Source organism: Pristiophorus japonicus, chromosome X (genome assembly GCF_044704955.1).
Source record: "Pristiophorus japonicus isolate sPriJap1 chromosome X, sPriJap1.hap1, whole genome shotgun sequence".
Taxonomy (NCBI): Eukaryota; Metazoa; Chordata; class Chondrichthyes; family Pristiophoridae; genus Pristiophorus; species Pristiophorus japonicus.
The window spans coordinates 35,575,495-35,587,516 of record NC_092010.1 but is presented as its reverse complement, the minus strand read 5'-3'; the positions used below and the strand labels follow the sequence as shown (position 1 = coordinate 35,587,516).

Here is a 12,022-nt window from a genome sequence, read left to right as displayed (position 1 = left end):
AGCCAAGTTCATGGCACCGTGGCTGGCTCTGCTGCACAGGAGGGCAAGAAAAAGAGTGGGAGAGCGATAGTGATAGGGGATTCAATTGTGAGGGGAATAGATAGGCGTTTCTGCGGCCACAACCGAGACTCCAGGATGGTATGTTGCCTCCCTGGTGCAAGGGTCAAGGATGTCTCGGAGCGGGTGCAGGACATTCTAAAATGGGAGGGAGAACAGCCAGTTGTCGTGGTGCACATTGGTACCAACGACATAGGCAAAAAAAGGGATGAGGTCCTACGAAACGAATTTAAGGAGCTAGGAGCTAAATTAAAAAGTAGGACCTCAAAAGTAGTAATCTCGGGATTGCTACCAGTGCCACGTGATAGTCAGAGTAGGAATCGCAGGATAGCGCAGATGAATACGTGGCTTGAGCAGTGGTGCAGCAGGGAGGGATTCAAATTCCTGGGGCATTGGGACCGGTTCTGGGGGAGGTGGGACCAGTACAAACCGGACGGTCTGCACCTGGGCAGGACTGGAACCAATGTCCTAGGGGGAGTGTTTGCTAGTGCTGTTGGGGAGGATTTAAACTAATATGGCAGGGGGATGGGAACCAATGCAGGGAGACAGAGGGAAACAAAAAGGAGCCAAAAGCAAAAGACAGAAAGGAGATGAGGAAAAGTGTAGGGCAGAGAAACCCAAGGCAAAGAACAAAAAGGGCCACTGTACAGCAAAATTCTAAAAGGACAAAGGGTGTTAATAAAACAAGCCTGAAGGCTTTGTGTCTTAATGCAAGGAGTATCCGCAATAAGGTGGATGAATTAATTGTGCAAATAGATGTTAACAAATATGATGTGATTGGGATTACGGAGACGTGGCTCCAGGATGATCAGGGCTGGGAACTCAACATTCAGGGGTATTCAACATTCAGGAAGGATAGAATAAAAGGAAAAGGAGGTGGGGTAGCATTGCTGGTTAAAGGGGAGATTAATGCAATAGTTAGGAAAGACATTAGCTTGGATGATGTGGAATCTATATGGGTAGAGCTGCAGAACACCAAAGGGCAAAAAACGTTAGTAGGAGTTGTGTACAGACCTCCAAACAGTAATAGGGATGTTGGGGAGGGCATCAAACAGGAAATTAGGGGTGCATGCAATAAAGGTGTAGCAGTTATAATGGGTGACTTTAATATGCACATAGATTGGGCTAGCCAAACTGGAAGCAATACGGTGGAGGAGGATTTCCTGGAGTGCATAAGGGATGGTTTTCTAGACCAATATGTTGAGGAACCAACTAGGGGGGAGGCCATCTTAGACTGGGTGTTGTGTAATGAGAGAGGATTAATTAGCAATCTCATTGTGCGAGGCCCCTTGGGGAAGAGTGACCATAATATGGTGGAATTCTGCATTAGGATGGAGAATGAAACAGTAATTTCAGAGACCATGGTCCAGAACTTAAAGAAGGGTAACTTTGAAGGTATGAGGCGTGAATTGGCTAGGATAGATTGGCGAATGATACTTAGGGGGTTGACTGTGGATGGGCAATGGCAGACATTTAGAGACCGCATGGATGAAGTACAACAATTGTACATTCCTGTCTGGCGTAAAAATAAAAAGGGGAAGGTGGCTCAACCGTGGCTATCTAGGGAAATCAGGGATAGTATTAAAGCCAAGGAAGTGGCATACAAATTGGCCAGAAATAGCAGCGAACCTGGGGACTGGGAGAAATTTAGAACTCAGCAGAGGAGGACAAAGGGTTTGATTAGGACAGGGAAAATGGAGTATGAGAAGAAGCTTGCAGGGAACATTAAGGCGGATTGCAAATGTTTCTATAGGTATGTAAAGAGAAAAAGGTTGGTGAAGACAAACGTAGGTCCCCTGCAGTCAGAATCAGGGGAAGTCATAACGGGGAGCAAAGAAATGGCGGATCAATTGAACAAGTACTTTGGTTCGGTATTCACTAAGGAGGATACAAACAACCTTCCGGATATAAAAGGGGTCAGAGGGTCTAGTAAGGAAGAGGAACTGAGGGAAATCTTTATTAGTCGGGAAATTGTGTTGGGGAAATTGATGGGATTGAAGGCAGATAAATCCCCAGGGCCTGATGGCCTGCATCCTAGAGTACTTAAGGAGGTGGCCTTGGAAATAGCGGATGCATTGACAGTCATTTTCCAACATTCCATTGACTCTGGATCAGTTCCTATGGAGTGGAGGGTAGCCAATGTAACCCCACTTTTTAAAAAAGGAGGGAGAGAGAAAACAGGGAATTATAGACCGGTCAGCCTGACCTCAGTAGTGGGTAAAATGATGGAATCAATTATTAAGGATGTCATAGCAGTGCATCTGGAAAATGGTGACATGATAGGTCCAAGTCAGCATGGATTTGTGAAAGGGAAATCATGCTTGACAAATCTTCTGGAATTTTTTGAGGATGTTTCCAGTAAAGTGGACAAAGGAGAACCAGTTGATGTGGTATATTTGGACTTTCAGAAGGCTTTCGACAAGGTCCCACACAAGAGATTAATGTGCAAAGTTAAAGCACATGGGATTGGGGGTAGTGTGCTGACGTGGATTGAGAACTGGTTGTCAGACAGGAAGCAAAGAGTAGGAGTAAACGGGTACTTTTCAGAATGGCAGGCAGTGACTAGTGGAGTGCCGCAAGGTTCTGTGCTGGGGCCCCAGCTGTTTACATTGTACATTAATGATTTAGACGAGGGGATTAAATGCAGTATCTCCAAATTTGCGGATGATACTAAGTTGGGTGGCAGTGTGAGCTGCGAGGAGGATGCTATTAGGCTGCAGAGTGACTTGGATAGGTTAGGTGAGTGGGCAAATGCATGGCAGATGAAGTATAATGTGGATAAATGTGAGGTTATCCACTTTGGTGGTAAAAACAGAGAGACAGACTATTATCTGAATGGTGACAGATTAGGAAAAGGGAAGGTGCAACGAGACCTGGGTGTCATGGTACATCAGTCATTGAAGGTTGGCATGCAGGTACAGCAGGCGGTTAAGAAAGCAAATGGCATGTTGGCCTTCATAGCGAGGGGATTTGAATACAGGGGCAGGGAGGTGTTGCTACAGTTGTACAGGGCCTTGGTGAGGCCACACCTGGAGTATTGTGTACAGTTTTGGTCTCCTAACTTGAGGAAGGACATTCTTGCTATTGAGGGAGTGCAGCGAAGGTTCACCAGACTGATTCCCGGGATGGCGGGACTGACCTATCAAGAAAGATTGGATCAATTGGGCTTGTATTCACTGGAGTTCAGAAGAATGAGAGGGGACCTCATAGAAACGTTTAAAATTCTGACGGGTTTAGACAGGTTAGATGCAGAAAGAATGTTCCCAATGTTGGGGAAGTCCATAACCAGGGGTCACAGTCTGAGGATAAGGGGTAAGCCATTTAGGACCGAGATGAGGAGAAACTTCTTCACCCAGAGAGTGGTGAACCTGTGGAATTCTCTACCACAGAAAGTAGTTGAGGCCAATTCACTAAATATATTCAAAAGGGAGTTAGATGAAGTCCTTACTACTCGGGGGATCAAGGGTTATGGCGAGAAAGCAGGAAGGGGGTACTGAAGTTTCATGTTCAGCCATGAACTCATTGAATGGCGGTGCAGGCTAGAAGGGCTGAATGGCCTGCTCCTGCACCTATTTTCTATGTTTCTATGACTGCGAGGTAAGAGTGCTACCACTGAGCCAAGCTACCACCTAATACAAAAGAGAAAGCAAATGATCAAAACTATAAAATAAAAGTAGATGATTGTAGCTGCATTTGTAACTTTATTAATATATATAGCAATACAATAAATGTACATGCAGAATTATTCAACTGTATCCTTTTAAATTCATGAACTGTGATCTACATAATCAAGTGCGCAAATCACAATGTGCTATTATGGGACTATATATCATGGAAGAAAGAACTTGCATTTATATAGCGTCTTTCACGACCGCAGGACGTCCCAAAGTGCTTCACAGCCAATGAAGTACTTTTGAAGTGTAGTTATTGTTGTAATGTAAGAAAATCTCAGCTGTCAATTTGCGCACAGCAAGCTCCCACAAACAGCATTGAGATAAGTGACCAGATAATCTGTTTTTGGGTATGTTGGTTGATGTAAAGTATACTAAGTTCCAAATTAAAGTGCCACTGCTCTATGTTAGATGGGTATGTTGCCTTTGTGCCTTAGGCATGATGTATAGGATTAAAATGTTCAAATTTTATGAAATTGAAGCAACTCTTAGTTAGAAAGTGCAAAATCAACAAATAAAAATCCACATTTGATGGTTTTGGTGTATTGAGCCTGAGGGACCAGAACTTAATGTTTACCTGATTTTTGCATCTAAATTTACAAAACTATCCAACATTCAGAAACCACCTTACTGACAAACACTCCGATCCAGTGATGATAATCTGCACCAGTAAACATTGTCTGTAGTTATAAAGTGTATTAGCAACACCTTGTGGGAGTTAAAGGCTACTGCAGATCTGAGCGTTTGTTAAATAAGAACTTCAAACTTCTACTGAAGTTTCTTAGTTGTAGAACTGCACACATGGCTGTCCTTAAACAGCTTTAACGTCCAACGTGAGATTGTGTACTGATACTACCAAAATTCTAGCCCGTTTAGAATTGTCAATTATTAAAACTCAACCCCTCACAGTTTTACTCAACGGATCAAAGATAGACATGTGAAACAAACTCCCAGGAGGTGGTAGTTGACTCAAGGCCAATTAACTCTTTTAAAAAGGAGCTGGATGGATATCTGTTGAAAAGGGCAATTGAGGGTTAGAGAGATAGCAACAGCACTGATTGACTTTTTTTCGGGGAATGTTGGAGATGAACTTGGTGTTCCTTAAAGTAGGGTATCAGTAGGGGTTGGGGGAAAGGGAGTCCTTGATCAAATAATCATTCGTGGACTATGGATGGAGTGAGCTTGATGGCCCGAATGGCTCCAGACTTTCTTCTAATGACCCTATTTGGGAAACAAAGCTGTCAATTGCACTGAAGGGTGTGGGTGTTTCAGCATTAGAATGCTTCTGTCACTGCTCATGTGATAGCCACTGTATGGCACTGAATGCGAGAGGAGCTCAGGCTCCAAAGGTCACAAACTTGGTGGCCAAACATGAGTTATGACGCCTTTTCAAAGTAGCGATGGAAAGCTTATAGCACCATTAATGGCAAAACTTTTTTTTTTAACTGTTTAGGTGAAGTGTTAGAACATGCTGGATTTAGTTTTAGGGAATGAAGCTGGATAGGTGGAAGGGGTATCAGTAGGAGAGCATTTAGGTGCTAGTGACCATCATTCAGTCATATTTAAGGTAGTTATGGAAAAGGACAAGGATAGACCAGAAATAAAAGTTCTAAATTGGGGAAAAGCCAACTTTGCTAAGCTGAGAAGTGATTTGGCCATAGTGAACCGGAAACAGCTACTTGAAGATAAATCAGTGTCAGAGCAGTGGGAGGCATTCAAGGAGGAATTCTGTAGGGTTCAGGCCAAATATGTGCCGTTAAAGAAAAAGGGTGGGACTAACAAATCTAGAGCCCCCTGGACGTCGAGGGACATTCAGGGTAGGATAAAGAAAAAAAGGGGAGGCTTATGACAGATACCGAGGGCTCAATACTGCAGAATCTCTAGAGGAGTATAGAAAGTGTAAGGGGGGAAATTAAAAGGATATTAGGAAAGCAAAGAGAGAGCATGAAAAATTCTTGGCAAGTTAAATCAAGGAAAACCCAAAGATGTTTTATAAATTTATTAAGAGCAAGAGGATAACTAAAGAAAGGGTAGTGCCTATTAGAGACCATGAGGGTAATCTTTGTGTGGAAGCGGAAGATGTTGGTATGGTTCTTCATACTTTGCGTCTATTTTCACAAAAGAGAAGGGCGATGCAGATACTATCGAGGACCAGAAGTGTGAAATATTAAATGAAATAAACATAGTCAGAGAGGAGGTATTAAGGGGTTTAGCAGCTTTGAAAGTGGATAAGTCCCCAGGTCCGGATGAAATGTATCCCAGGCTGCTAAGTGAAGCAAAAGAGGAAATAGCAGAGCCTTGACGATCATTTTCCAATCCTCTCTGGCTTCGGGTATGGTACCAGAGGACTGCTAATGTGGTACCTTTGTTTAAGAAGGGAGAAAGTGATAGACCGATTAATTACAAGCCAGTCAGCCTAATCTCAGTGGTGGGAAAATTATTGGAAAAAATCTTGAAGGACAGGATAAATCTTCACTTAGAAAGACACAGATTAATCAGGGACAGTCAGCACGGATTTGTTAAGGAAAGGTCGTGTCTGACTAACTTGATTGAATTTTTCGAGGCGGTAACCAGGAGGGTTGATGAGGGCAAAACGTATGATGTAGTGTATATGGATTTCAGCAAAGCTTTTGATAAGGTCCCACATGGCAGACTGGTCACAAAAGTAAAAGCCCATGGAATCAAGGGCAAAATGGCAAGTTGGATCCAGAACTGGTTCGGAGGCAGGAAGCAAAGGGTAACGTTTGATGGGTGATTTTGTGACTGGAAGGATGTTTCCAGTGGGGTTCCGCAGGGCTCAGTACTAGGTCCCTTGCTTTTTGTGATATACATCAATGATCTAGACTTGAATATAGGGGGTATGATTAAGAAGTTTGCAGATGATACAAAAATAGGCTGTGTGGTTGATAATGAAGAGGAAAGCTGCAGACTGCAGGAAGATATCAATCAACTGGTCAGGTGGGCAGACCCGTGGCAAATGGAATTTAATTCAGAGAAGTGTGAGGTAATGCATTTGGGGAGGGCTAACAAGGAAAGGGAATACACATTAAATGATCAGACAATGAGAAGTGTAGAGGAACAAAGGGACCTGGGAGTGCATGTCCACAGATCCCTGAAGGTAGCAGGCCAGGTAGATAAGGTGGTTAAGAAGGCACACGGAATACTTGCCTTTATTAGCCGAGGCATAGAATACAAGAGCAGGTGGGTTATGCTTGAACTGTATCAAACACTAGTTAGGCCACAGCTGGAGTACTGCGTGCAGTTCTGGTCACCACATTACAGGAAGGATGTGATTGCACTGGAGATGGTACAGAGGAGATTTACGAGGATGTTGCCAGGAGTGGGGAATCTTATCTATGAGGACAGATTGGATAGGCTGGGTTTGTTTTCCTTGGAACAGAGGAGGCTGAGCAGAGACCTCATTGAAGTGTATAAAATTATGAGGGGCCTGGATAGAAAGGGCCTATTTCCCTTAACAGTGGAGCGGTGTCAACAACCATGGGGCATACATTTAAAGTAATTAGTAGAAGGTTTCGAAGGGATTTGAGGGGAAATTTCTTCACGCAGAGGTTTGTGGGGGTCTGGAACTCACTGCCTGAAAGGGTGGTAGAGGAAGAAACCCTCACCACATTTTAAAAAGTACTTGGATGTGCACCTGAAGTGTTGTAACTTGCAGGGTTCCGGACTTAGGGCTGGAAAGTGGGATTACGCTGGATAGCCTCTTGTGGCCGGCACGGACACGATGGGCCGAAATGGCCTCCTTCCGTGTTGTAAACTTCTATGATTCTATGCTGCCCTGTGCAGATCTTTAATGTTCATTATTTTTATTTTCGCTCCCATTTTTGGTGAGCTGTGAAATTTGAATAACCGTAGAATTTTTAAAAAGGCACACAAAGTTTTGGTGTTCCTGGCCCTTCAATTAAACCCAGGCAGGAAGCTGGGTGTCAAGCAGGGCAGGTACATTCTGCTTAGCCTTACTGTTGAGTGACATTAACACAATCTATCAGCTCCAGGCTACATTCAGTTACTGCAATGTGGACATATTAAGGCATTTACAACGGGTTGTAGTGATTCCTTTATTCACTGGAAAGAAAGGCAATAACTCGCAGGCTTTAAAGGGGATCAGTCTACGTATAAATACTTTCAATGTAAAATGTTCTCTCTGAAGGTCACCAATGAAGAGGTATTCACTCACCTTAATGTGAAAACACTTCTGCTCCTTCTAGCTTCACAGTAATACTGTGGGTCGCTGCTGGCCTGCAGTCGCTCGCCCCCCCCTCCCCGAACTTATTTGTGGCATCCGAGCCGGCTGAGATTTTGGGATGGCCTGATTGATGTCAGCAGCTCGCCGGTACTATGGAGATGAGGCCTGAGGTCTGATTTGGAGTGAGCCTCAGGCCTCCGTTTTCGGGCACAGCTTTTCAACGTAGTGCCAATTTCATGCCAGTTTCTGTCAATAACCCAATTTGTCACTCAGGATTTCTGAGAATGTGATTCCATTGGAGGGTTTGTTAACGACCCGTAAAGAGAGAAATTTCACCTCTAATTTGGTTTATCACAAACTTCTTGCGGACTTGCACAGTTCAGAATATTTCCTATTCAACAACCCTTTCTAAACACTTCCTTGGTGGAGTATTTTATATTGAAAGCGTTTCCTTTTCCCCAGAGTGACATTCTCCCATTAGTTTTGTAAATAGTTTCCTAGACACTGCCACCAGTACTCTTGTTGGCCACTTTTAAAATACTTTAACCACTGTCAGTCTTGTTTTTCAGGAGCACTGTTTAAATTAAGTAATAATGGACCTGGAATTTGAGGTGGTTGATTGAAGGAGTCTGTGGACTTGTCCTTCCTTTTGCTGACTATCCTTATACATCAGTGACTGCTTGTTAACCTTCAGGTAAAACTTATTGCAGTTTTTAAATGTGACTAACCACAGACAACTCTGTCAAGCACTCGTGAGAGACTGCTTTCAATTGAGTTTGAATGTACAGCATTCAGCCAATTTGAATTTCCATGTATTTTATACATTATAATTGACTGTAGCAGGGAGTGAATCTGTGAGGCCATAATTTAATCAAAGTGTTAAGATGACCTAAGCCACAGGAGCGCCTGAACTCACGCCGCACTACTAGCATACAAATGAATGTATATGAAACTCCTCGGACACTGCTGAGGAGCTAACCCATGGATTAAAATAGTGGGTGAAATAATTTCATACAAAAGTGTGCGTACAGTATAGTTCCACACCATGGGATTAATGATGGAGCACAATTTAAGTTGACAATTCTTGGCTGAAATTCTATATCTGGTATATAATGGGGTGAAATTCATCTTGGGTGCCAGTGCAAAGCGGGCGACAGCGAATTGGTACTCATGCTGAATGCCCGTTTTACATTCTGTTCGATTTTCTTTTACATTCCGCCTGATTTCAATGGTAAACGGGCTGCTGATTCATAGTCCGTTTTACACTACTGCCCTAGACAAATTTCACCCACCCCCAATAGTGAGCAATAGTTTCACACAACATTTCTGCCTAGATTCCATTTTCTGTGTTGTAGGAGTGAGAATGGTACTTTGGGTTTCAGATGCTGTAGCAACTCTCTTTGTGTAATAGTGGCAGTCATTCTGTTGACCTACATGGCCTTCAACATGAATAAGGGGAGAGTTTAATGCTCCTCAAAGCTCCCTGAAAAGTCCTGTCAATGCAGCAAATAAACTGCTGATGTTCTGGGGTAAATTGTCAGTTTTGCCCTGGTATAATTATTTTAAACAGCATAGCAATCTGAACACAAAACAGGCTATGAACATTTTTGGATTTACCGGTGTGAAATCAGAACAGATTAAAATTAGCAGTGGGTCATGATTTATTTTGCTGCGTGAATGGGACTACATATAGAAGCCCTAAAGGAAGCTTGCTATATTTTACCAGCAGAGTATATGTTTTCTTGGTATGTAGCAGAATAATAATTGTACATACTATTTACGCAAACCTCCAAACAATGAACTATTAGTTATAAAAATCATCTTAATACAGTGCACAATGGCTCAAGCAACCCATGCTGAACTTGACACTTAATTCCATTTTAATGCCTGATTTGTTCACGATGGAGTTAGGCTGCAAGCAGGCTCAGGCACTGCTTACAGCCCTACACATAGTACTGCAATGGAATGAGGGGAGGCCACCTGGGCTTAGCATGTTTCTTGTCCCCCCGCCCCGGACATGTTATTTCCATGCCATCACTTTTCTGCTAAAACTGGCCAGACCTTGGATAGCAAACATGTCCAGTGGAGCATGTTTTCCCAGTCCTGGCACAGCTTAATTTATGATGGTGTGGATTCCAGGAGTGGGTTGCTTCTAAAGGCCACCCTGAACACAGCACAACTTATTTGCGACTACTTCTATATACAATACAAACGAGTCACACTTTCTCCAGGTATATTCCCATTAGCTTTGCATGCATTTGGCACTTGCGAACCTCACAGACCCCAGAGAAATTCTACTATTTTGGAGCTGTTCTCACAACAAGCCTATGCCCAAAGCATCTGAAAACTACATTTTATAATGTGTTGCGTCTACACCCACTGGGTCACCAAAGTCCTTGAATAATTGTATATTAATTGGAGTAGAAATTGGTCCTCATTGCACCTATTTTCCAGATAGAAAATAGGAGCAAAAATAAATTGGGGGTGGGGGTGCAGTGTCCCTTGCCCAATCAGTGCCTGCGTTAAAATACCACCATATTGTTGTAGATCGCTTTTCAGGTATTCTGGGCAGCTACCTAAAAGGCACTGGACCTTTTGCATATGTTAATTAGGGGCCTAACGCCTGTTGAAAGACCCTCTGTACAATTATGTACGATGAGTGCAGAAGGTGCTAGGCCTGCTCCGTTCACAATTCTTCAGCAGCCCCTGTGGCTGCCAATGAAAGATAAGTATTTTTTTAACATTTAAATTTAATTTAATAAAATCTTCCTGTGGATCCAGGAGCAGGAGTGCTCCCCCTCCTGGGACATACACTGGCAATGCAAGTGGCCCGATATTCATCATTTGCAATGCATGAGCTGCCTGTGAAGTCGCAGCAGACACATAAAATGTTAATGAGGCCCGAGGTCGCATATGCTGCGCCGGCTCGGAGCCCACGGACAGGCAGAGACAAATTTCTACCCCAATATTTTAGACGGTTTTGTTCACTGCTTGTTTTTGGCAAACTTGCTTTAGGTATAGTGCAGAATAACCCATTCTTAATTGGACCTCTTCTGTGAAAAATCTAAACAAAGCCCTATGTTATACCTCATGGATCTGGAACCTGTGTGACTTTCACATTCCATGATCTAGAGCTTACTATTTTGGATTCATTTCTTCTTAAAAAAAAAGGAAGGTTGTTTATGCTGGGGAACAAAACTGCTTTTCTCCCCCTTGGATCAACACTCTCATCTCCGGTATTACACAACTTATAGCCATAGTAACATTTACTATAAATTTAGTCCCACCCGAGTCATCATTTCTTTACTCCCTTCTGCACCAGTGTGACATTTCCATACAAGCCATCCTTATGGAATTCTGACTGAGACTGACAACTCTAGTTAACTGACAGTCAGTATTGCATTATGAACCCTCAGTAGGAATTGCATTGAGACCTCCCAAACTGCTTTCACATAGGATCCTTTCATCCCACTGGCTCTGAGCTGGGTTTAAACCCAGGTTCCAGAGATGAAAAGGCAACACGATCCCCTAGAACTGTAGGCATTGTATATATGTTTAGATAAAACTCCAATTGTTTTCGAACAGGAGAGAGAGATTAGTGTTGTAAACAGTGAATAAACAATGTGGCTTTCTCAATACTCTGATTGCAATCTTTGGAACTTTTTTTGTCAATTAAAGCATAAACATGAAAAATGACAAATAGTAATTGAATACAAAATATCATTAAAAAATGTAACATAATACTTTAAGCGGTATAAAATACTTCAATGGAAATAAAACCATTTTAAAATAGTTGGTCATAAACCAAAAACAAACTGAATAATGGGCTTAAGGCCACAGAACCACGCTATTCTTCCTTCAAATCGAACCTGCAGAATGAAAAAAAAGTTTTATTTTAATAATTTGTAATTTTGTAAAATTATATGTATTATTATATCTTTAAAAAATGTTTTCTCCCCTCCTCCCCTAAAGGCACAGGCTCCTCACAAAAGTGATCATACTTCATATGTCAGCTGAAACAATGAATGTTGACAGGGTATGTAAGTGTTAAGGACATCACAGCTGAGCCTGATCCTGTCCTCAGCTTGTA

The 12,022-nt window shown here is 42.6% G+C and overlaps 1 protein-coding gene across 1 annotated transcript in view; it reads right to left on the bottom strand.

Annotated features, from left to right (window-relative positions):
- Positions 1–3,738: 3,738 nt before the first annotated feature.
- Positions 3,739–12,022, bottom strand: part of esyt1a (extended synaptotagmin-like protein 1a) — a 141,847-nt gene continuing 133,563 nt past the window's right edge. Inside the window, exon 31 of the mRNA XM_070869601.1 lies at positions 3,739–11,801. Coding sequence (XP_070725702.1) covers positions 11,780–11,801 — 22 coding nt within the window. The 3' untranslated portion in view covers positions 3,739–11,779. The remainder of the gene's footprint in view (positions 11,802–12,022) is intronic.